General features: G+C 37.8%; 2 protein-coding genes across 5 annotated transcripts in view; one reads left to right on the top strand and one right to left on the bottom strand.

Annotated features, from left to right (window-relative positions):
• The window catches only part of Nudcd1 (NudC domain containing 1), a 64,499-nt gene extending 52,867 nt beyond the window's left edge, over positions 1-11,632 (bottom strand). For 2 of the 3 annotated variants that reach the window (XM_060389479.1, XM_060389480.1), the window contains exons 1-2: positions 10,995-11,632; positions 1,698-1,852 (exon numbers count right to left, since the gene is read on the bottom strand). In XM_060389479.1, coding sequence (XP_060245462.1) covers positions 1,698-1,852; positions 10,995-11,109 — 270 coding nt within the window. In that variant the 5' untranslated portion in view covers positions 11,110-11,632. Of the gene's footprint in view, positions 1-1,697; positions 1,853-2,545; positions 2,628-10,994 lie in introns of all 3 variants that reach the window. The other variant, XM_060389481.1, reaches the window with a different exon arrangement.
• On the top strand, positions 11,394-18,500 carry Eny2 (ENY2 transcription and export complex 2 subunit). 2 transcript variants are annotated; one of them, XM_021628891.2, is made up of 5 exons: positions 11,394-11,495; positions 12,665-12,741; positions 15,526-15,596; positions 16,822-16,896; positions 18,238-18,500. In XM_021628891.2, exons 2-5 carry the CDS (start codon positions 12,674-12,676, stop codon positions 18,312-18,314), a joined length of 291 nt encoding a protein of 96 aa, XP_021484566.1. In that variant the 5' UTR covers positions 11,394-11,495; positions 12,665-12,673; the 3' UTR covers positions 18,315-18,500. The 2 variants fall into 2 exon arrangements, with proteins under 2 accessions (XP_021484566.1, XP_021484565.1); XM_021628890.2 differs by having other exon boundaries at positions 11,411-11,567.
• The last annotated feature ends 6,526 nt before the right edge of the window (positions 18,501-25,026 follow it).

Raw genomic sequence — 25,026 nt, 5'->3', positions numbered from 1 at the left:
TCTTTGTTGGCTCTTTATGTGGTTTCTGTACCAGGATAACTGTGGCCTCATAAAATGAACTGGGCAATATTCCTTCTGTTTCTATGTTGTGGAATAATTTGAGGAATATTGGCATTAATTCTTGTGTGAAAGTCTGTGCTAAAACCATCTAGTCCTGGATTTACTCTCGTTTTTTGGTGGGGGGTGGTGTTAATCACTGCTTCTATTTCACTAGGGATTGCAGGTCTATTTAAATTCCTTATCTGGTCTTGTTTTAACTTTGGTAAGTAACATGTATTGAGAAAATTATCAGTTTCTTTTAGATTTTCCAATTTGATAGAGTATAGGTTTTTTAAAGTATGTCTTTACGATTCTATATATTTCCTCAGTATCTGTTGCTATATTGCTATTTTCATTTCTAATTTTGTTAATTTAGATAAATGAATACATAACATATCCAAACTTATGGGACCCAAAGAAGGTAGTTCTAAGAGGCAAATGTACAGCACTAAATGCCTACATTTAAAAAAAAAATTTAAAACAACAACAAAAAACAAATAGAGAGCCAGGTGCAGTGGTGCACACCTGTGATCCCAGTACCCTGGGAGGAAGAGTCAGGCAGTGGATCTCTGTGAGTTTGAGCCTGGTCTACAAAGTGAGTTTAGGACAGCCAGGGCTACACAGAGAAACCCTGTCTCAAAAACCAAAAATAAACAAACAAACAAACAAAAAATTAGAGGAACCTCATACTAGAACTTACCAGCACGTCTGAAAGCTCTATAACAAAAAGAAATCACGGCTAAAAGGAGTAGACAGCAGAAATAATTACAGAACTCGAAATCAATAACCAATTACTGAAATCAGTAAAATAGAAACAAACAAGCAAACAAACAAACAAACAAAAAAAAAACCCACAAAAATCAAGAGTCAATGAAACAAAGAGTTGACTTTTGAGAAAAATTGACAGGCTCTTATCAAAATTAACTACTAGATATTTATGAGACACACTGTAACCCTTTCAGGTAAAAATGTTGATACATTCAAAGAACAAAGATGACCACTTCTGTGTGCACCTGTGTATGTGTTTGTGCAGGTGCACAAGTGTTCGTATACTCATGGAGATCAATCTCTGGGGGTTCTGCAGACACTGTTTACCTTTACAATTCAGGGGCTTAGCTCTGACTTCTCAGGGCTGAGATTACAAGTGAGTTCTACCACAACAGGACTGTTGATGTGGGCTCTAGATATAGAAGAGACAATCACTTTACTGAGATTTCTCCCTTGCCAGAATATTAGTTTTTAAGTCAAATATGACTATATTAATAACAGACAAACAAGATTTCAAGGTAAAAAATTATTCAAGACCTACAGGAAAAAAAGGATAATTTCAAAATGCTAAAAAGATCAACTCAAACAACCAAACCTAAATGTTAACATAGTTTAAGTAAACTCTAAACAAGGAAAAAAGAAATCCATTACTACACTAAGGATATACCACACACAGGTATAAATGGTTGGGTACAGGGACAAAAAAACAAGAACAAGAATAAAAGCTACAACTGATGTAAGTAGAAAGGGAGCCTTATACAGCTTGATAACAGGTTTCTACATTCCAAAGGTATGTGTACATTGACTGTCTGGACATCAAATTCCAAAGAGAGGAAAGACCAAACAGAACAGGATGAGCTCTGTCTTTATACTCTGCATGTTTTTCTTACCAGCATCACTGTTAAATTCATAATTCTTCCAAGGTTATCAATGTAGTAGACACTGTCTTGATACCAGACATCATAGTGCAGGTAATTATACATTCCAAAAGCATGCATATGCTCCAATGTATACTGGTCATCCCGAAGTTTTACTTCTGCCACAGCTGAAAGACAAATATATACATATATTTTGACATATATCTATATGTATATATAACTATAAACACAATCACCAAAACTTGCTTCTCAGATCCTTCCTTCTTACAGCATGCCTGCCTACAGGGGACAGAAACAAGGCAATGCCAGCTGCAGAAGCTATATTTATTATACGATTATACACTTAAAAATTATATGTAAACATAAACAGTGACTTCAACATCACATTTCATCTTTGCCAATTATATAGAATAAAATATATCATAGCTAAGACATACAAAAGGTTTTCTATGTACAGAACAGGGCTCTCTCAACTAAAACATTAGCTGTTTTTCTAATTCTAAATTGGACAAATATGGTCTCTGCCTCACAGTCCTGTCTTTCTGTGCAGTTAGGAACTCTTGCACTACTCATGTTGTACAATTAATTTCAGTTGTACCAGCAAATATTAAGTGCACTGCACTGAGCCTACATGTTACCTGATTATAAAAACCACTTTAATGCTATTCTCATTGCACTATTTTTGTCTTTATGCATTGCTTTAGGTTCCATTCTATTGCTGTGATAAACTCCATGACCAACCAAAAGCAACCTCAGAGAGGAAAGGGTTAATTCCAGCTTTGGCATCCAGGTCACAGAAGTCAGGACAGAAACTCAAACAGGAATTGAAGTAGAAAGCCCAGAAGAATGTTGTTGCTTACTGGATGGCTTCTTTTGACTTGTGTTCAGCCAGCTTTCTTATAAACCATCAGAGGTGGCACTGTCCACAGTGGGCTAGCCTTCCTACAATAATCAAGAATAAAGACAATTCCTCACATAGAAGGCCACAGGCCAATCTGATCTGAGCAATATCACAATTGAGACGCCCTCTTTGGGTAACTCTTAATTATGTCAAGTTGACAAGAAAAACTACCCAGAACAACATACCACTTCGTTATTTTCTTTTTCATCTTTATTTTGTGTATGTGTTTATGTGCATGAATGAATGTGTGTCACTTATATGTCTGTTGCCTACGGTGACAGAAAGGAATCTGATCCTTTGGACTTGGGTTACAAATGCTTGTAAGCCACCAGTTAGGTTCTGAACCCTCTGCAAAAGGAACACATGCTCTTACCTGTGGAGCTGCCTCTCCAGCCCCACATTTCCTATTTTCTTTTTCTTTATGTATTTTTTTTCTTTATTAATTACACTTTACTCACTTTGTATCACACCCCCCCCCGTGGTTCCCTCCCTCCTCCCGTCCCAATCCCTCCCTTCCTCCACCCCCTGCATGCATGCCCCTCCCCAAGTCCACTGATAGGGGAGGACTTCTCCTTCCTTCTGATCCTAGTCAATTAGGTCTCATCAGGAGTGGCTACAGTGTCTTCTTCTGTGGCCTGGTAATGCTGCTTCCCCCTCACCGGGAGGTAATTAAAGAGTAGGCCAATCAGTTCATGTCAGAGACAGTCCCTGTTCCTATTACAATGGAACCCACTTGTACACTGAACTGCCATGGGCTACATCTGTGCAGGGGTCTTATGTTATCTTCATGCATAGTCCTTGGTTGGAGTATCAGTCTCAGGAAAGACTCCTGTGCTCAAGATTTTTTGGTTCTGTTGCTCTCCTTATGGAGTTCCTGTCCTCTCCAGATCTTACTGTTTCCCACTTCTTTCCTAAGATTCCCTGCACTCTGCCCAAAGATTGCCCATAAGTCTTAGTATCTACACTACATTGATAGTCTGCAGGGCAGAGCTTTTCAGAGGTCCTCTGTGTCAGGCTCCTGACTTGTTCCCTCTTTTCTCCTTTTTCTGATGTCCAGACTCTTTGCCTTTCTGGATAGGAATTGAGCATTTTAGCCAGAATCCTCCCTCTTGATTAGTTTCTTTAGGTGTACAGATTTTAGTAGGTTTATCCTATATTATATGTCTATATGAGTGAGTATATACCGTGTGCATCTTTCTGCTTCTGGGATAGCTTACTCAGGATGATGTTTTCCCGATCCCACCATTTACCTGCAAATTTCATGATTTCCTTGTTTTTTATTGCTGAGTAATATTCCACTGTGTAGTTATACCACAATTTGTGCATCCATTCCTCCACTGAGGGGCATCTGGGCTGTTTCCAGCTTCTGGCTATTACAAATAAGGCTGCTACAAACATGGTTGAGCAAATGTCCTTATTGTGTACTTGAGAATCTTTTGGATATATGCCTAGGAGTGGTATAGCTGGATCTTAAGGAAGCACTATTCCTAGTTGTCTGAGAAAGTGTCAGATTGATTTCCAGAGTGATTGTACAAGTTTACATTCCCACCATCAGTGGAGAAGGGTTCCCCTTTCTCCACAACCTCTCCAGCATGTGTTGTCACTTGAGTTTTTGATCTTAACCATTCTGATGGGTGTAACACCCATCTTAGGTCAAATCAAATCTTAGGGTCATTTTGATTTGCATTTCCCTGATGGATAATGAGGTTGATCATTTTTTTAAGTGTTTCTCTGCCATTCGATATTCTTCTGTAGAGAATTCTCTGTTTAGCTCAGTACCCCATTTTTTAATTGGATTACTTGATTTTTTTCTGTTTAACTTCTTTAGTTCTTTATATATACTGGACATTAGCCCTCTGTCAGATATAGGGTTGGTGAAGATCTTTTCCCAATCTGTAGGCTGTCGTTCTGTTCTGAGGACAGTGTTTTACAGAACACTTTTCAGAAGCTTTACAGTTTGCTTTACAGAAGCTTTTCAGTTTCATGAGGTCCCATTTATTGATTGTTGCTCTTAGAGCCTGTACTGTTGATGTTCCCTGCACTGAATCCTGACTTGCTATTTATTCACTCACTTATTTAGCAAATCTTCTAACAGACACCAATGACATTGGTGATACAAAATGAGAACACACCTTCTAAGAACTTGATCTTGCAGGACAAAGGATAGTGGGCCAGGTGTGATGGTGCACACCTTAAATCCCAGTATTTGGAAGGCAGAAGCACATGGATCTCTGTGAATTAGAGGCCAGCAAGTTTCAAGCCAGCTAGGGCTTATACAGTGAGAACTTGTTTCAAAATAATAAATAAATAATCCCATCCCTCAAACACAACACAGCAGCACTAGTCAATCACATGTTGTATAATGAATTTTATAAAATTAAACTGATATATAAAAAACACAAATACTCTAAGAATATATAAAAGAGACTGAATCTCATATTTCAGGAGATTAACAAAAGCTTTCCAAAATTTAAAAAAAACGGAAGAATTAATTGAAGAACTACACCTTTAAATAGCATCCCTTCTAAGCAAAAAAAAAAAAGAAAAGAAAAAGAAAAAACAAGCATTCATACCAGCTGCCCTAGTTTTCTTTCCTGTTACTGTGATAAACCCTGACAAAAGCAACTTAGAGAAGAAAGGGTATTTATTTGTGTCACAATTCCAGATGACCAGGTCACTGCTAGGGCACACTTAGTGCTATACTCATCTATCCCTGTCACTCATGCCAGGGCCTAACCCATTAAATGGTGCCAATGCATTCAATGTATGCCTTCCCATCTCAATTAACTGAAGAAAAAAAATCCCGCACAGGTGAATTTAACCAATCTACTCCTTACTGAGACTTCCTTCTCAGGTGATTCCAGATTGTATCCAATGGACAATTACAACTAACCACCTTTAGTGGTCTTTAGTATAAGGAAGTATTTATTTTATAAGGAATAATTAAAAATAATATACTCTACTAAATAAGAGAGAAACAGGAATCGATTGTTGGTTTTCTAGCACCACTGTGTGGATGAAACTTAATAATACAGGAAGCATTATGAACATAACAGCACAAGGCAGTAATGATATTAGACAATAAGCCAAGTACGGTTTTTTTATCATCTTTGGATAGACAGCCCTGGGTAACCCTAAACAAACCAGAAGTTTCTTAACATGTTGCCTCACTAGAACACTACCCACAAACATATATAGAGCTGGGCTTGTTTGATGGATTTCTACAAGATGACTCACGTCAGTAGAATAAAAAAGCCAACATGGTCATAGAGGGTGGTGATTATTTTATAAACCTTTTAATTCACAGAAAAAGGCTACCTCGCTGGCCCCAAGTGAGCAATGAAGAGTGGTAACTGCATTTATCATGCCAATCACCTTAAGTACAAAGAGTAGAAAAGGAAGAAAGCAGTTTTCAGTTCAAGGCAGTGCTTAAAAACCAAGAGAACTCTTCTGAAAAGCCTGCTCACCCCAAGAAGAGGGGCCCAGGATGGCTATACTCTCTCGAGGATCTGAGAGACTGGTGAAGAACACTTTTACAGTGATGCCAACACTTGGTGTTTTATTATTTAAAGCTACCATTCACTATAAATAAACATTACTAGGACAGTCATTAGTTTCTTTATAGAAAACTCAGGATCCCAGAAGGAGACCTCTCCTAAATCTTTGTAAAAATATCTTTATAACTCTTACCCCCAATGGACCCTCAAAAATCACTATGGTTTGACAGTCTACTACAGGCCAGGCATTGATTGCACTTGGCTTTGGGCAGATATTGCTGAGAAACTGCAGGCCTCACTCCTGTGTTAACAACAGCCACTCACTACTGTTTCTTGGCTTTTGAAATATACTATTGTGCTGAACCACATGAAATCCCTTGTATTTTAACTCTTGACTGATGAAGTAATAAACAATCTAATATGTATGTAAGTACATTAGTTTACAATGGAAGGGGCACAAAGAACATTGATTGCAAAACTAACTTTGAGGCCATAAGCAAAATAACACTTCTTTCCTTTAAGTTGTGACACTAAATGAATAACTAACAGTCTCCCTGCAATTCTCAAACATCTTTACAAAGTTGGGTCTCCTTCCATTCCACACACCCTTGTCAGACATTGCCAACTGTTTCCAGTTCATTTAAAATATATCTTGAACAATATTTATTTCCAATCAAGATGGAATAACAGAACCAGTTATCTTTCATCAAAACAACCACTAAGATAAATCACACAAAATTAAATAAAGTTTCCAAGAACTATACACAGGCAACTAAAGCTAGAGATCCTTCAGACACAGGACACAAAAAGGGTCAGCCCACTATGCCTCACCTTGCAGTCTTGAAAAGCATCCAGGCCACAGGACAAGATAAGCAAGATGGAAGACAGCAAGGTCCCTCACTTAAAGATACAGCCCTGAAATTCTGATAAAACCAATGTGGCCATGGTTCCTTACACAGGGAAGCAAAGAAGGGAAGAGCTAAAAGACACAATACTGGAGATGGACAAAAGGGCTCAATCAAGCACTCAGCACAGCAAAGCATGCCTGAGTTTGATGAAAGTAACTCTGGCCAAAGACTGAGTAAGACCCACAGCAAGGATTAGAAGAAACAATGTGGAACCAACCTAGAAATAAACCTTTCCAAAAAAGTGAAAGACTTCTACAATGAAAACTTTAAGATATTAAATAACAGTAATAATAAATAATAGTAATAGCAATAAATTAAAGAAGATATTAGATGATGGAAAGACCTTCCATGATCACGGACTGGATAAAATGATATTGTAGAAATGGCTATATTACCAAACTTACTAACTCACACAAGGCTGGGAAATCACTAAGATGAACAGGTAGCATGGGAAAATGTCCTAATTTGGGGTTAGTGGCTGGAATACATGTGAAAGGCTACCCTCAGTTTGAATAGTTTGTTGTAGCCTGAGCAGTATTACAAACCAGCTTAACCAATCGTAAAATGATTGGTTAAAAAGCCCAATGATCTTAACATTTCAAAGTAACTGAAGTATATCCTAGGGGGAAACAGTTAAGACTATAAGAGTACAGAAATATTCTATATTCATATACTCAATCAATATATGTAATATACTATGTAAGTAAACATAAGATGATCTATGATTGTCTTGATACACTCAGAAAAGGCATTAGACTAATGCCTTTTCATTAGGCCTTCATGACAAAAGTCCTAAATTAGGAATAGATGAACTATTAAAAATAGTAAGTAACAAACCTATAACCAACATTGTAAACAAAATGGGGAAAAAAAGAGAGCATTTCTTCTAAAATGAAGAAGAAACAAGAGTACCTACTCTTTCTATCTTATTTAATATGGTTCTTGAAGTCTGGAGTACTAAGAAAATAAAATAAAAGGAATACAAACAGGAAAATCAAAATTATGTCCACTCATGGATGACACGATTCTATAGGTATAGACCCTATAGACACTACCAGGAAACTCTCAGATCAAATAAAAACCTTCAGTAAAACTGCAGAATACAAATCAATATTCAATAGCTTTCATATATACCAATAATGAATTTGCTGAGAAATAAATAAAACATTCCATTCACTGTTTTGAAAGACTGAAAGAAAAAAGAACCAACCAACCTAGAAATAAACCTTACCATGAAAGTGAAAGACATCTACAATGAAAACTTTAAGATACTAAAGGTAAATAAATAAATCCTTTGATGCTATTAGATGATGAAAAGACCTTCCATGATCATGGGATGGATGACTTAATTATGGTAAGAATGGGTATACTAGCAAAATTATTCCATAGATTCAATGTAATCCTCTTCAAGTTTGCATTGAAGATTGCATCTATGGCAATCTTCATAGACATAGAAGAACTAATCCAAAAGTTCACATGGAAATGCATCAGACCACAAATAATCAAAGCAATTCTAAGCAGCAATACTAGTGGAGGTATCAAATACCTGACCTTATTCTACAGCCATCATAACAAAGACAGAATGACACCAACATAAAGTCAGACCCATGGAACAAATGAACAGGTGAAAGACCAAAAATCAATCCCCACAGCTATGAGCACCTAATCTTTCACAAAGGTGTCAAAAACATAGCTAGAAAAACAAACAGCTCACTTAACAAATGATGCTGACAAACTTGCTATCTACTTGCAGAATGAAATTAAATCCACATCTCCTACTCTGGGTTTCAAATTACATCAAAGGTCTTATTAAAATCCAAAACATTAAAATGGCTACAAGAAATCAATGGGAATACACTTCAAGATAAGGTATAGACAAAAACTTTTTAACAGGACTTCATCAGCACAGGAAATAGTCACAGGAATTAATAAATACGATGACATAAAATTAAAATGTGTGTACAGCAAAGAAACTATTAACAGAGTAAAACAGACTACAGAATAAGACAAAATTGTTATCAGTCATACTTCAGACAAAAGGTTAATAACTATACAAAAAACCTACAAAAATTAAAACATGCACACAAAATTAAATCAAACAAAAAACTGCTAATCAACAAATAAGGCTAATGTAATGAACATACAGCCCTCAAAAGAAACACACACACACACACACACATACACACACACACACACACACACACACACACACGGACACATGCGCACACAGGCACAACTTTAAAGTTTACCTCCTCAGCAATCAGGAAAAAAATTGACACTACTTTGAGATTTAGTGTCATCCCAGTGAGACAGGCTATAAGAAATACTGGTGAGCCCTTATTCACAACTGGTGGAAATTTAAACTAGTTGTAGCCATTATGGAAATGGAGGTTTCTCCAAAACTTAAAACTACCATATGACCTAGCTATGCCACTTCTGGGCATATACCCAAAGGGTGCTTTATCCTACCACTGAGATCCTTGAACACCCATGTTCATTGTTGCTCTGTTCACAATAGCTAGGGAACAATACAGAGGACTAGAACTGCCTCTACCAGCCCCTAACTGAGCATAGATGCTGGAATGAGCACCGAGAGGAGGAACAGAGATCTGCACATCTGAGAGCAACAGCACCTTGTTTTTGGCCATCAAGTTTGTCACCTTGTGTTTTGTTTCCAATGAATTAGCTAACTGAACACAGTAGGATCATTTATTGACACAGAGATAAAAACAACAACAATGCCCAAGAGAAAGAAGGAAGCTCCTCTCCTCCTACACCAGCCAATAGCCAACTGCCTGACCTTCACAGCTCAACTTATTTATCAACTCCTCCAGGAAGCTTTCCCAGATCTCCACGGGAGTTATACCATAACATTTTGTTCACATCCCTATCAGTACTTGCCCATGCTGCAACTATATTTGTATTCCTGGGTGGATTATGATTTGTTAGGCACTTATGAACTGTTTCATACCAATCATGTAATCATTGTAATGCAACCCAAAACAGGCCCACAACAATTACTTCTAAATCGATTAAACAAATTAAAACAATAAACAAAAAAAAACAAAACAAATAAACAAACAACCAAACAAAAAGCAGGCATTTGTTGGGTTGCTTGGTGCCATACACCTTTAGTCTTATTACTAAGATGGCAGAGGCAGATGGATGTCTGTGAGTTTAGGGACAGGCTGCTCTACAAAGCTAGTGCCAGGACAGTCAAGAACGTACACTCCCTAGATGGATGGATAGATATAGATAGATAGATAGATAGATAGATAGATAGATAGACAGACAGACAACATTTGCTTGATGCTCAAACGTCTAATACCTCTTGGATCAGTATTTCTCAAAGTGCCACCCACGGAAAACCTGTATCAAAATCAGGAGACACGTATTTAAATACACAAGTCTTTGTGCCCTTTCGTTAACAAAACTTCAGTTTCTAACGTAGTAAAATGGAGAACAGCCTCTGCCCAGTTACAAATGAGTAGTAGCAGTAAGCAGTAGTAACTGCACTAAACTACTTTCCCTCGATAAACTGTATCGTTGTTATGTGTGTCTGGACCTGGGTACCTGAAACTGCTAACTGAACGTGGGAAAATTTCTCTCCAAAGAAATGATTCTGCGTCAGAAGGAAAAGTAGCTGGGGATTTTCCAAGGAGGTGTGGCCTCTCAGCGAACACGTTTACAAAAGGTGCTTCGGGAATGAAGGACAACCCGAGCCGACAGTACAACGTGGGCCTGAGGTGTCCGGGCGGGGAACTTCTGAGCCTGAGCTGCGGACGCCTGGGCTGGCCCACGGTCCCGCGACTAAGGCGCGGAGGGAACAGGCGCATCCCCAGGTCGCCGCGTGGGCACCGTTCTCCAGGGAGCGCCGCTCTGGGTGCAGCCCGGCAAGATGCACCCAGAGGAAGGCCAGCGTACCTGGCTAACCAGAGACAGAGTCGCGCATGGCAGCCTAAACGGAAAGGAACCGGGTGCGAGAGGGCGCCGCCGATCCCACCTGCATCAAGCTCCAGCTGGTAGCAGGGCAGCGGCTCCAGAGACAGCTTGTAGCCCTCGAAGCGGGGATCCAGTAGGGGTCTCTTCACCCGCAGGGAGCAATTGGCCGCCTCCATCGCGTTCCCGGATCCCAGCAAGAGAATCAATAAAGCTCTTGTTGAAAGGTTCGCGCTTCACTCCAGGAACTGAGGCTGGGAAGCGGCATGGTTCCCACCCAAGAGAACTCCGCGGGGCCAACTCTATTCTGGGAAATGTAGTGTCCACCAGCAAGACACTATGCTGGGAAATGTAGTTTTCTCATAGCCGAACACCCTCCCGCTTAACACACTCTGGACTTCCCTACCCAGAGGGCTGAGCGACCAGAAGGCGGCCCGCGCTAGTTGAATTCTCACATTTATAGGCAGGGCGGCCAGATCCCGCCCCGGAAATGCGTGTTCTAGCTTTCTGTGTGCTTAGGTGCCCGAGCTACTGAGGGTCTAAGTCCGGGCAGCCGAAGAGTGTGGTAGGTAACGGTCGCCAGCGCAAGGGTCATTTCGTCGCTGGGAAGGGACGGCCCTCGCCCGCGGTGATGGTGGTGAGCTATGCCCGTGGTCCTCAGGGCCGGGACCCGGGCCCAGCCCAGGCTCCTTTCGATGTGCTGTCTTTAGTTAGCTTCCCCGACCCGCGCTCTGCGGGCCTGTAGGGCTCTCCGACAGGGCGTGCTGCTGGAGTTGGCCTGGAGCCAGTCCTCGCTTTGTTTTCTGGCTCCTCCCCTCCGCCTCTCCAGCTGTCTCGGCCCTGTTTCCTTTTCCCAAAGAATGTCAGGAGTGGGAGGGATTCCCTAGCGCCCTTGTTTTACCAGTGAGAAAACTGAGGCCTGTAGGAATTAAGTCACTTGCCCAAGGTCACTCTCCGTGATTTTAGGGGCCAAGACGAGGTGAAGTTTTGCTATTCTTGGTATGGTACTGACTAAACTTTTGCAGTTATTTTGAAAATGTTAAGCTCCAACTACAGAAGTAAAACATTACCTAGTTATTAACCTTCTCTTCCCCTGCTTCTTGCCCAGTCCAATTCTGAAAATTCTTTTTTACTCTAAGTTTTCATATACACAGGATCGAAAAATCACAAAAATAGTCTCAAGTTAGTGACATTAAGTAGAAAAACATTAACTAATTTTATTTTAAACTTTTAAATAGCAAAATTGTCCACAAAACTTACCCTTAACCTTGCTTTTTGTTTGTTTGTTTGTTTGTTTCCCTACACCGATTTTGGCATTGGTTTCCCTGCTTTTAATGAAAATGGAGAATTTTCTCAATTAAGGAATAATTTGAAATTTGTTTTTCCTTATCTTACCGTCCAGTTTCCGTGCCTCAGTGTTCTCATCTGTAAAATAATATCTTGGTAGTAAAGCAAGTTTGGGAGTTAAATATGCTCAGTATTAGGAATCATGTTATAATAGTAGTTAATCCCTTAAAAACTCATTAATAAAGAGCTTATGAGGGAAGGGAATAGCGTATTGAATATGAATTGAATTAATAAATAATACTAAGAATAATGATAGATACCACTTAACATACTTGCAATATCCTTTCCTTGCTGGGATGTTCAGTGCCTTAGGATGATTGTCTAGACAGACTTAGAAAGAAACCCTTTTCTAAATTTATGTATCTCAAAATGCATGTTGATGTCCAGGTTAGCAAGATGAACAAAGATGCGCAGATGAGAGCAGCGATTAACCAAAAGTTAATAGAAACTGGAGAAAGAGAACGGTGAGTAATACATCATATTAATAAGCATAGTTTTGCCATCTCTAATAATTGTTATATTGGACAAATTTCAAGTATCAAGAGACAAAACCTGTTTAGAAAGAATTACAGAAAAGTAAAGATTATCAGAGTTTCTATCTATAATAGTTTGAATCAGCATTGCAGGCTTTGTAAGAGTCATACACAAAGGTCAGCAACAATGCTGCTGAAGCTGCTTAATAACAAGGAGAAGAGACAGCATTGCCACAAATAACTACAGCTGGAGAATATTACCCAGGTTTATTATAGAACTACGTTAAGTTACCTCATGCTCGTAACTCTGGAGCAGCATGTGCTGTTGCTACTTTCTGCTAGACTTTCTTCTTCCTTTCATTTTAATATTCCATAAAGTATCTTCAGATTCCAGCTCTTGTATCCACTACCTACTCCCACTAGTGAATGGTCTTCAGTGTGACCCAATTTCCGCGATAGAAATACCTTTGTATACCCACTATGTAATGCTATTCTTAGAGCCTAATTTAAGAAGCACATGTTTAAAGAAAGCACTGATTTGGAAGTACAAAAAAAGGATTGAGAATGTGGTTACCAGAGCAGGGTAATAAAGTTTACAAAAGGGTATGTGTATATGCAGAAACAAGACAATGTCTTCCATTTTTTCTGGAGGTGATTGGTTTAAATAATAAAAGAATTTCACCTAGAGTAGAGGAGGAATCAGCAGAAAAGATGGTCTAGGCAAAAGGAAAAGAATATGATATGCAGTCAGAGATTTGAAACTGCAGAATACAGGGAAAGTATGAAAGCTTGTGGCTGGAGCAGTACACAGGATTTTTGTGTAAGAATTCTGTCCATTGAAAACATACTAAATTTCAAAACTGTTATAACCAATGAAGTATTTAAGCCCATTTAATTAAAATTCTGAAGATGCTTTTTACATCATTGAGTCTAGGCACTTAGAAATGGTTGCAAGATTTATCTTTTCCTCTCTCAGCTCTGCTTTCCTCTTTGTTGTCTTTATTCTCAAACAGGCCCTACCACAGGTGGCAGAGATTAGCAGTTCAAAATTTACATTCCACCAGCTCAGAGTACCTTTCTCAGCAAAGAGCCTCACTTGGTTACCATCTTGCTTAGGTAATAGGCAAGTTATGATCAGCCTTGTCCAGGTCCTATTTCACATTACAAGAACTTTGTCCAGATCTCTATAGGAGAGTGACACAATAGTGTTTACTTATGTTTCTGTTATGGAGCAGAAAAATAAGAGCCTTGGTATGCAAAAGCATATGTTGCTGTCTTTATCTTTGGATAATGGGAAGTACTAAGGATTTTTGCAAAGGAAGTGACTGGTTTACATTTTCATTGTAGGGAGATTATTCTGGCAGTGTGAATGTAGATTTGAAGGGACGAAGATAGATGGTAAAAAATTAATTAGAAAGGTGATGGGGCAAAGGTAAAAAGAAGCAAATATGGAAAGGAGGATATGCTTTTGTAATTTTTCAAAATGAAAATGAGAAACAGACCTCCATATGCTGTGTTGGCGTGTGGGCAAATAGTGTTGAAGGGATGTGTTTAGAGAATTACCATATTTTTTATTCATGCATTGTCATGTGCCATTCTCTGTTAGGTGTCCAGGATACAGTAGTGAAGTGTACTTTCATGGGATTCACATGTTAATGGTAGGAATCACATCATAACTGTAATATATCACATGGTGATGAGTGCCAGGGAAAGAATAAAGCATGGGATATTCAGGAAGTGTGATTTTTAGTCAGAAGTATGTGATAAGAGAGCAGATGAGTATGAAGGAATTGGGGGGGTGGTTTCCAATAGCCACAGTAGTAAGATAAACTTGCCTAAATAATCATATGCCACCTCAGGAGAAAAGTGAGTGAAGGGAGAGGACATAGAGTAAGAAGCAAGGCTGATGAGAAGGCAGAGCTTATTTGGTCTGTAGGGGAGCTTTAGAATGTTATGCTGAGTAAATTAGGAAGGAACTGGAAGATTTTAAGGAGAATGTTGTGTTCAAGGGAAGAGGCATAGTAGATGTAGAAAGTTAGGTATAAGTTCAGACAAGGAAAGCTCGTGGCTGGAACTAGGGTACTTTTGGCAGAGAAACATTTGAATTATAGGTAAGCATTTTAAAACTGAAACTAGAGAGTTTACTCATACACTGGATATGTAACTAGATGAACGATACTCCCAAGTTCTAACCTAGCAACCCAGAAGAGTGAGATTGTCATTTTGAAGAGGAGAGAAAGTGAGAGAGAATATGAAGTTGGGTTTTGGCTCTGGAAATGAAAGACCTAATTAGATAGCAAGATAGACATGTCACATCATGTATCTCTAGGGTATTGAAAAAGCAGTGGTTTGCAGGGAAAGAGAATCAGTTTAAGATGTGACACATTTGAATTATTTCGGTTAAGGATTTTGAATTTACAAAAATGGGTGTGGCAAAAGTAGTAAAATATTTTATTGTTTCAGCATTAAGAAAAAATTCTTGCTAATTAAATTGCAACAGCCATGCCAATTGCTGCAGTGTAGAAACAGGGAGAGACGCAAGGCAGCTTAAGACAGTAGTGAATGGATTTGGAACCTGAATATACAGGAGTACGAGATTTGGCATGTGTAACATCAGAACACCAAGTAATGACTCAGGATTAGACCACAGTTAAAGCCTGGGGATGGAAAGCAGTGAGTTTTCAGTTGATCAGTTTGTACAAGTACATTGCTGCAGACATTCGTATTTACAGTATCTTGCTTCAGTTAATTTGAAAACATTTCCTTTTTAAACAGCCTCAAAGAGTTGCTGAGAGCTAAATTAATTGAGTGCGGCTGGAAGGATCAGTTGAAGGCACACTGTAAAGGTAATCAGTTTCACTTAGATAAGCTGCTTTTTTCCTGGGTTGGTCTAGGAGTCATTATAAGAAAGTATAGTTCATTTCCTACCGTGTAAATCCTCAAGCGTCATTTTAAGCAAATGCAAATTGAGTCTTCTGGTGAGAGTTTTCTTCTCAATGATATTTTTAGACTTGATTCCTGAATTTTTAGGGATTTTCCGTGTATTCTGCAAAAGTGAAGCAAGAGTACTGAAGTTCCTGTGGGATCAGAATGTAGACTTCAGTGTTTTTCTGTAAAATTAGTAGTCCTTTCTCTTTAGCAAGAAGACACACTTTCTCTTAGTATGATGAGCATTTGATGGTTGACGTTGTGCCAGATATGGGTGTGGTGGTGTTTGTGAGTGTTGTCAGGGAGTTAAAGTTACAACAGAAAATGTACAATCAAAGGCTTTTTTTTAACATTTTTGGGAGCTATTGCTGAGACTGCACATGCTTTTAAAATGTGCTTTTAAAACCCCTTTCTAGCTCAACTTTTGGTATAAAATTCTAAATATTTTTAATGAGTTATAATATTTTCTGCAAGTAAATATAATAGATTGTGTCTGTATTAAATATAAGAAAGCATTGTGATGACTTAATAAAAGAAGGAAGCTGAAATCGTGCAGACCTTCAATACTGAATTTCGTTTTCCGTCATATACAAATGAGTAATCTTTATGCCTCAGGTGCCTTACCTCTGTCATAGGAGTTTTATGAGATATTTAAAGTTGTAAAGCAGCTAGCAGGGTTCCAGCAAATGTTGATTGTTTTCCCTCTTCATTTCCTTTGGTCCAGTCTAGAGAAGAGAAAAGCACAGTAACTGTACATCTTAATTTTGACTGTAAAGTTATAAAGTAGCCTCAAAAAATAGATTTGTTTCCTTGATACAGTTAAATGTAATGTGCTTATACTAAGCTCTGTTTGGTTCCAGCTTTTCACAAAAGTTAGATTTAGATTTGTGCCCAGTTCTAATCTACCCTAATACAGCTATTTGTTTGCTTAAGTTATTTAGCTGAAGTATGAACAGACTGTGTGTAAGCTGGAGATTAGTACATTCATGAGGCTATAAATTTTCATTAAAAAAAAAAGTGTCCTCTTTTTATTTAAAGACCAATCTATACTCTAAAAACATGATTTTAACCCTTCCTCTATGAAAATCTTTCTTACAGATAATGATTTTAAATGATATGATTTGTTTTTTGCTTTTGCATAAGAGGTAATTAAAGAAAAAGGACTAGAACACGTTACTGTTGATGACTTGGTGGCTGAAATCACTCCAAAAGGCAGAGGTAAGGAGTACAGATTGTGTCAGAGGAAACAGGCTTTTTATAGGAAAAACATCGTTTCCAAAATCGTAGAGTTGTTCTTCATGTGGTAACAGCTTAAGTTGCATAGCTGACTGGTGTGGCAGGCTTGAGTAACAAATGAGATAATAGGTATAAATTGACACTCAGTTTGCAGTGTTAGATTGATGTTTGGTAAGGCAGATCATTTTAAACATGAGCTTTTATATGGGAAAATGTCACTCAAAGCTATGATTTATAAACTTTATTAGATATGGCCTGATTCCACTTAAATATTTAATAATTCAACATTTTATTCCAGTCCTGAGTCATTGTCCTACTATCTCTTTCCTTATTAAAAATAAATGAAAGTCTCTCTTCTTGAATGTCTAATTTGGTAATTCAGGGTAATACATATTTAAGACTTAGAAGTGAAAGCATCTAAATTAGATGAGTTATAGATGTCTGTACACATAGCTACAATCAGAATCCTTTGAGTATAAAATAAATGTCTGAAAATTACTACAGAATATGAATTTCCTGTTGAGAAGGAACTGTAAAACCCCATGGTCCTTTTTTTAAAAGCTTGTTTACAACTGAAAAACATTTTTTCTTCAAGTATGGCTCTGGAAAGATATTTGTTCATTTTATGAGGTTACACTTCAGTAGTTTTCTGATTTATTTTTCTATTTTTTTTTTTTTCTTAATCTGTTAACATTGTTTAGGCACCATATATTTCAGTAAATTCTCCCATTTCTCCATCATTTTCACCATGGATATAATTCGTGTCTTGCACATTTCCTATTGGTATCCAGTAAATTTGACCACTTTTTTGAGATTATAATATAATTACATTTCTTTCTCTTCCTTTCTTCCCTTGTAGCCCTGTTGTGTTCCCTTCCCACCCAACTCCCCTTCAAATTCATAGCCTCTGTTTTAATGAAAACTTTCTTGAGTTCTGTACATGTGTAAATTCATTTAGCTGCCACCTCAAGAAGCCCCCCAATAAAAATTCTTTTCAACTCTATTGTGCCTTGACTATCAGACTGTCTAGGGTGACTGCTTGTTGTGAGTCTTGTTGAAGTCCGATTTATCAGTATGTCTTTGCATTTTCAAATATATCTGTGTATATCTAGTTTAAAGAATTTCCCTGGCTTGCGTCTCATTGTTGTGCTATGTGCTTAAGTATTAGATATTAAGTCTGACATCTTTATCTTTTTGTTTTTTAATTCAACCATGAGAGTTCTGTGAAATGCCTGTATTGGTAATCTTTAATAAAACGTCAAGTCAACTTGACATGTAATAATTGGAGTTTTCTTACTTTAACATTTGATTTTTATGTTTCAGCGCTGGTACCTGACAGTGTAAAGAAGGAACTTCTACAAAGAATAAGAACATTCCTTGCTCAGCATGCCAGTCTTTAAGGGTGAATTAGAATGTGTTGTTCTGTGGATTTATTTCTGAAAGTAAAACTTGCCATAAATTAGAAATTGATTTCCCAAAATAAAGTCCTTTTTTTGTATGATGGTATACAGTTTTCAGTAATGATGTATACATTGTATTGATTTTTTTCCCTAAATGTGTTATTTTAATAAATATCTCATGAATGAGTTTCATTTTTTTTTTTATTTTGGAATAAATGGGACTGTAGTGTTTATTACTGATTGACTAGAAATGTTGAGAGAAAATGCCAGCAGTTAACTATAATCCAGTATTTATATGTGTGATTCTCTATGCTAACATCTGAGAAGCCTTTCCGAGTTGTCTGCTTATGGTTTGTTCCTCTTTTGCATCCTCACATTTGATGACTGTAATGTCTCCATCTTATACTGTAGGTTGTCTAATTTTTTTTTTGTTGTTGTTACAAATTCTGAGGGTTAGGACTGGGTCTTATCTGTATGTGCCTTCCTTATGCCTCAAAACCATCTAGTGGAAGACAACATTTACAAGCTGGCTGCACATCACATTCTCTTCTCATCTGACTTTGAAAGCAGAATCTCTTAAATTGCATCCCCATATACTGAGGTCAAGAAAGAACTATAATGAAAAATAATCTCAAACCCATTAGCTTTACTCTTGACATCAGGATTGCTTGATTTAATGTGACTTTTGGTAGAGAGTGATAATGTTGCCCATCCTTCCACTTGGAACTTTCCATCCTATTCCTCACATTGCATCTTACCATTGGAAGTCGTTTCAGGTTTTTCATAGAGTACCTTTTGCTGTATGTAATTTTTTAAGTAATATTTTATAGGACTTTCTCCTGAGTCTTCTGATTAGCAATATATTTTCTCTGGCTGAATCCCAGAAGGTAGGACTGACCATGCTTCAGATACCAGTAAATTGATAAATGCTAAATGTTCTCACAGCCAGGCTTAATTGTAGCCTCCCAAACTATATACCCATCAGTGGGTCTACTTCCTTCGATACTCCACAAACACCTTAAAATGACCATACTTTAGTAACATTTCCCCTAGTAACTACCTGTGTTTTATTCCTTATGGGGTCTCTCAGATACAAATGACTCAAGATGATTGTTAATGTTATTTCTGAAGGTAAGAGATAAAAGATTATTTCTGAAACAATTCTGTGCTCCTGCTGACTGGTTGAGGACCACTGTGAGACTATCAGCTATAAAACTTGGATTATCCTTTTTGGCCCTCCTAAGCCCCAAGTGATTGCAGTGGCTCCTCTGTGCCTCCACTATATCTTCCTCACTGTTACTGCCCGTGTGGCCTTATGTAATTCAAGTTGGATCATTTCATTCCCCCACTTGAAATGTTTTATTCCTGGATGTAATTCAAACTCGGCATTAAGCTAGGCTTTCTAAATCTAGCATGTTCTTATCTCCAGTCTGTAGAATCCCCCAACATATTAAATTGTTCCATCCCTTAGTACCTCACAAAATCCATCACCTAGGAAGGGCTTTAGGTCACTGCATCACTACTTTCCCTTCAGAGTTCGACTTAAGTTTTTAAATTTTCTGACAGGCCTATGATTTATATTCCTTATTACTGATTTCTATTTGAGAGAGACTATCCCTATATAGATCAGATGTCCTCAAACTCATACAGCCCGGGCTGTCTGTGAACATGGATGCCTAGAGGTGAGAATACAGGCCTGTTGGTAATGGAGGGGAGGAAACAACTTCATTGTCAGATGCTCTTTTTTAAATGCATGGATATGGCAATGAATGAATTGAGAGCACTACAGGAACATGAGATAAAGTCCTAATAAATGGGTACAATTGAGAAAAGGCTTCTCAATGTTTGGTTCATGGTACACACTGTTGAGTTTAAATGTCATTGAGTCGCTTACATAACTATAAACTGTGTTTGGATCATGATAATGTACACACGAAATCTTACCCAAAGTGAAGTTTTGTTTCAGTTTCATAATGTTCTAAAATATTGATAGGGATGTTCACTTTGTTATTCATTATCAAAAAGGAAATAGTCTTACGTGGTACACAGAAAATATTAGAAATAAGGGGTAGTTCTTCATAATTCTGTACATAGAAATAAATGAAAGGGCTTATAAAGATACTGTGTTAATATCCCAAAAGACTTTTAAAAATGACAGATTTTGGAAATATCTTGAAAATGGGAAAATAGCTGAGCTGAAAATACTTTGTAGAAATTTAAGGTAAGAGAATAGAATGGTATTTTTTTTAATAGTTTTTGTTTCTGCGGCTTGTTTTGAGACAGGGTCACATGTAGTCCAGGCTTTCCCTGTATATGCTGTGTAGCCTAGGTAAGCCTTGAATACGTGATCCTCCTACCTCTACCTCCCAAGTTCTGGGATTACAGGTGTGTGCCACCACTGGGGCCCATAAATAAGCCTAGATTTAAAATATGCTAAGACTCCCCTACCACTTTTTTCTTTGGCATCTTATAAATGTCTTGTAGATTGAACCTAGAATCACTGATGTTTGTAAATAAACCAACTTTGTGAACATTTTTGGCTCTCATTGATTTATGTAAAGTAGAATACATTGAAAACTTTTTCACCCTTTCACAGTCAATGTTGGAAGTGTAATACAATTGTTCCATACCTGCACTGGGTTCGTATAATCAGCCTCTCTGTATACTGTGTGAAAGAAGAACCAGCTAAATTATTTATACAATCACTTTAGGCATTATAAGTGTATCATTTGTTTAAACAGTGCCAAGCCAGGGACTGGTTGGTAATTGGATATAGGACTTTACATAACTTGATAGAAAGTTCCACCCAACACGAGAACTGTGACAGCTGCTCAATAGCTGGTGTTGGAACTGAGCGTATGTGTGTGTTTGTGTGTCCATGGGTCACATGTGTGCCTGCACATAGCTAACCCTTGCAAAGGCCTAGAAACAAACCTGTTGACTGAACCTACTGTTAAGTACATTGAGATCATTCAGGTTTGGAACTCATGATGCTAGATTAACAGATAAGAGTGACTCTTGCCTTGGTTTCCTTATTTAAATAGTGTCCTGGCAAGAATTAATAAAGACTTGAATTCTGATATGGTAATGAAAGCATATGGATTTATGTTAGCTTAACAAATTTAGAAATAATGTGTTTTCTCGTGTGAAAATGCATGAATTACTACAATTCTGTGTGAAAAAAAATATACATGTTGGAAGTTTCTAGATAGTATTAGTTGCTATGAAATGCAGACCAAAAAAAAAATATGTCCTTAAGTCAGGAGAGTAGTTCATTTATAGGTGCATAATTTTGAAGCATAACAAATTTTGTTCTTAGAACTAATGTCACTCTACAGTGCTTAGCAAGGAAGGTTGAAATTTAGCTGTTTTTACCCTCTTAACTCCTCTATGGCTTAGACTATATCCCATTTACTTATGTTGAGTCTTCAGTACTCAACATAGAAGTCTTAAAATGGTCTTTTTAATTGAATCAACAGAAACAAAATGAGAATAAATTTATGCCAAGTAAATTCAATATCTGCCTATTTATTCCAGATTTCAAATGATACTTGGTTACTCTACTTCTCAGCCACAAGAGGGCCCCTAGCTCCTGTACTTTGAAGCTCTCTGGGACTTACTTTAATTGAACTGAGTATCACATTTTACCAGGCTCAATTCCAATTTAGAGGCCAACTAGATGGTTGAAGATGAAAGTGTTGTTGGATTAAAACTTAATGTGAGAGCATCAGAATGTGGTTCTTCTAAATATGAGGCTACCATCTTAAGGTGTAGATGTCAGGCTGGGATAATTTTCAAGAAGCCAATTCCATAAGTAGGAAGCTGATTTAAATAGCATATATGATTCCCAAATAGTTTTATTTTACCGATTTATGACAGGAAAGTGGAGTAGATTTAAATTCATGAACTTGTGCATTTATTGCAGTGAAGGTGGTGAACATGGGCCTTCGTGCATTGTAGGTAAAGGCTTACTGCTGAGCTGCATCCCAAGCCCAAGAGAGTCTCAACAAATGAAATAAAATTATTTCCAATATTCCCCAAAGAATAATATTCATATTTTTCTTTGTGTTCTCTGTTCTATTGTAAAGAAAAAAGTTTAGAGCATATGTAATACCCAAAAACTGGACATTCAATGATGTGTTTTACAATGACAATAATAATCAAAAGAAAACAAAGGCATGTGGGATCTACACTCATGTTGAAGGGTTGCTGTTGTGTAGTTCTAAGTATAGAACTATGGCACCAGAGTTTTTACATGCATAGGTGGTTTGGCATTATGCCTAGAATTACAAGAATTAAATGATAATAAAGGACTTTCAGTTGCCCCCATTTTGTTGTTGTTGAGGACATAGCCTTCAAAACCTATCCCTTCTAAAGAATCACCTATTTCAGAGTTAGACTTTGACAAGAGAAGAGTCACAATATCCAATATCACATTTACAGAAATGCCCATAGAGCCATAGCTTGGTTGCTGTGCAGGTGATGTAAGTAGCAATGTGCGATGTATGATCTTAGGTGTGTTCAGTTTGGTGGAGATACACTGTGGCCATGACACAGAGACACAAACAACATGGGAGTGTTGTTTCTAGCACTAATATGCTTAAGGACCTTTTTAGTTACACAGGCGTTAAGCCTGACAGTGCCTTTCAATAGTATACCTTATGTTTAGGGACATGTACAGTATGATGAAGTATGAGGTTATGGATGTGCCTCTTGGGAAAGAGGATATAAGGCCAAAGTCATGGTTAAGACCCTAGCACATATAACATGAGTACTGAGTAACATTCAGTACTCATAAAACAGTTTTGTGCATAAGATTTCTCTTTCTAACCCAACCACAAAGGCACGTTTCACAAACAGACATACAAACATATTTAGTGAAAATGAAGACATATTTATCTACTGCATTTTCTGCTCCTCCTATTTTGCCACTTTATAGAGACTTTATTTTTAGAAACTTTGTTTTTATATTTTTACTTTTATATGTATTTTATTTAATATTAATATAATAAAATATGTTTATTTTGTAGTAACTTTATAGAACTGCAAGTACTTCACTTGAGCTAAGAGTCTATTGTTTGTCATTAGAAATCCCTTGTCTGATCCCTCTTCTTTCTAATCACATTGCAGTGCCCATTTAATAACTTAAACATGACTGCCCCAAACTATTTCTGTGTAGGCACCTGACCATTTCAAATTTGTTAAAGAACATTTCATTGTCCTAAGTTTTCTTTTAAAAGTGGTGCATTCTCAGTATCATTGGCATTGATTTTGATGTGGCACTGTTGTGGTGTGAGGGGATTCTGACTTGGGAAGAACATCATGATAGCAGAAGCCTGTGATGGAGAAGGACCTTCTCCTCTTATCAGATAAAAAGAGAGCAGGAACCTATCTCCTCCAGGGAGATTCCCCATTCAGAATTTTCCGAAATTCAGAATTTTGGAATCCAAAATAGAAACAAAACATTCAGTACATGGGCCTGTGGGAGACATTGTATATTGAGAGCACAACATATTTTGGTTAAGTGTATTGGGTAGTTTTTGTCAAGCTGACAGAAACTGGAGTTACTTGGGAAGAAACCCCAGTTGAGGAATTGCCTCCAACAGATTGGCTTATGGTCGTGTCTGCAGGAACTTTTCCTGACTGCTGACTGAAAGGGCCCGCCTACTGTGCGTGGTGTCAGCACTGCCAGGAGAAATTAGAAAAGTAGCTGAACATGGGTCTAGAAGCAAGCTGAAGAGTGTCTTTTCTCCATGGTTGCTGCCTCTGCTTTTGCTTGAGTTCTTGTCCTGACTTTCCTCTATGGTGGACTATGGTCAGGATATACAAGCCAAGCAAATCCTTACATTCCCCAAATTTCTTTTGATCATGGTGTTTATTTTGTTTAAGTAAAGGAAATTTTAATTCCACGAGGGTTATCTATGCCAAGATATAGGAAAAATTTTCAACAGCCCTTGTCATCAGAGAAGTACAAGTTAAGGGCACAGCAATTATCTCACACCTATTAGGATCATTGATATGAAAAATAAAGGACATGAAGAGTGCTGATGAGAAAGTGGAGAAAAAGGCACTGTTAGTACAACTATTGTGGAAGGCAATATGAAGAGCAGCCTGGGGGTATGTGCTTGCAGTCCTAGCAGTAGGGAAGCTAAGATGGAAGAAGTTCTACAAGTTCAAAGCCAAATTCTGTCTTGGAAAAAGTGAAACAATAACAACAGTATGGAAGTTCCTTGAAAACTTGAAACAAAACTGCCACATGGTCCAGCAAGTTCGTTCTTGGGGACCTATACAATAGAATTATTCACTGTTGGTATAATGTTCTTGTGGAATGTATACAGTTTTCCCTTGTTCATTCAGATGCTGCTATCTCTACCCCAATATACGGTTTCAATCTGGACATTGCATTGTGATGTTTATTCTAAGCATCAACTATCTCAAGTTTGTGTAAACATGCCACCATTTGTTCTCTGTATCGTCAATAAACAACCAGCCAATGCTGAGGAATGGAGAGAATAGGGTAGGATATCCTGTTCCAGAGGGGAAGAGAAAGAAGTGAGTGGGGTGAGTTGGGAAGAGAGATCCAGGAAGAGAGGACCTGGAAACATCAGGAGAAATGAAATGGACTAAATAATGTGGGAAATCTGAATGGAGAAAGCTGTGCAGGCTTGGAGTTTTAGGATGGAGTAATTATTGCCCAGAATTGTGCTCTAGC

Source organism: Meriones unguiculatus, chromosome 8, assembly GCF_030254825.1.
Source record: "Meriones unguiculatus strain TT.TT164.6M chromosome 8, Bangor_MerUng_6.1, whole genome shotgun sequence".
In the NCBI taxonomy this organism is placed as follows: domain Eukaryota; kingdom Metazoa; phylum Chordata; class Mammalia; order Rodentia; family Muridae; genus Meriones; species Meriones unguiculatus.
The sequence above is the reverse complement of the archived record's forward strand: the minus strand, read 5'-3'. Positions and strand labels throughout refer to the sequence as shown.

Coding starts and splice junctions, on each gene's coding strand:
- Eny2 (XM_021628890.2), top strand. Junction 15,597..16,821: donor GTTGAAGGCACACTGTAAAG/GTAATCAGTTTC, acceptor CTTTTGCATAAG/AGGTAATTAAAGAAAAAGGA. Junction 16,897..18,237: donor AATCACTCCAAAAGGCAGAG/GTAAGGAGTACA, acceptor TTTATGTTTCAG/CGCTGGTACCTGACAGTGTA.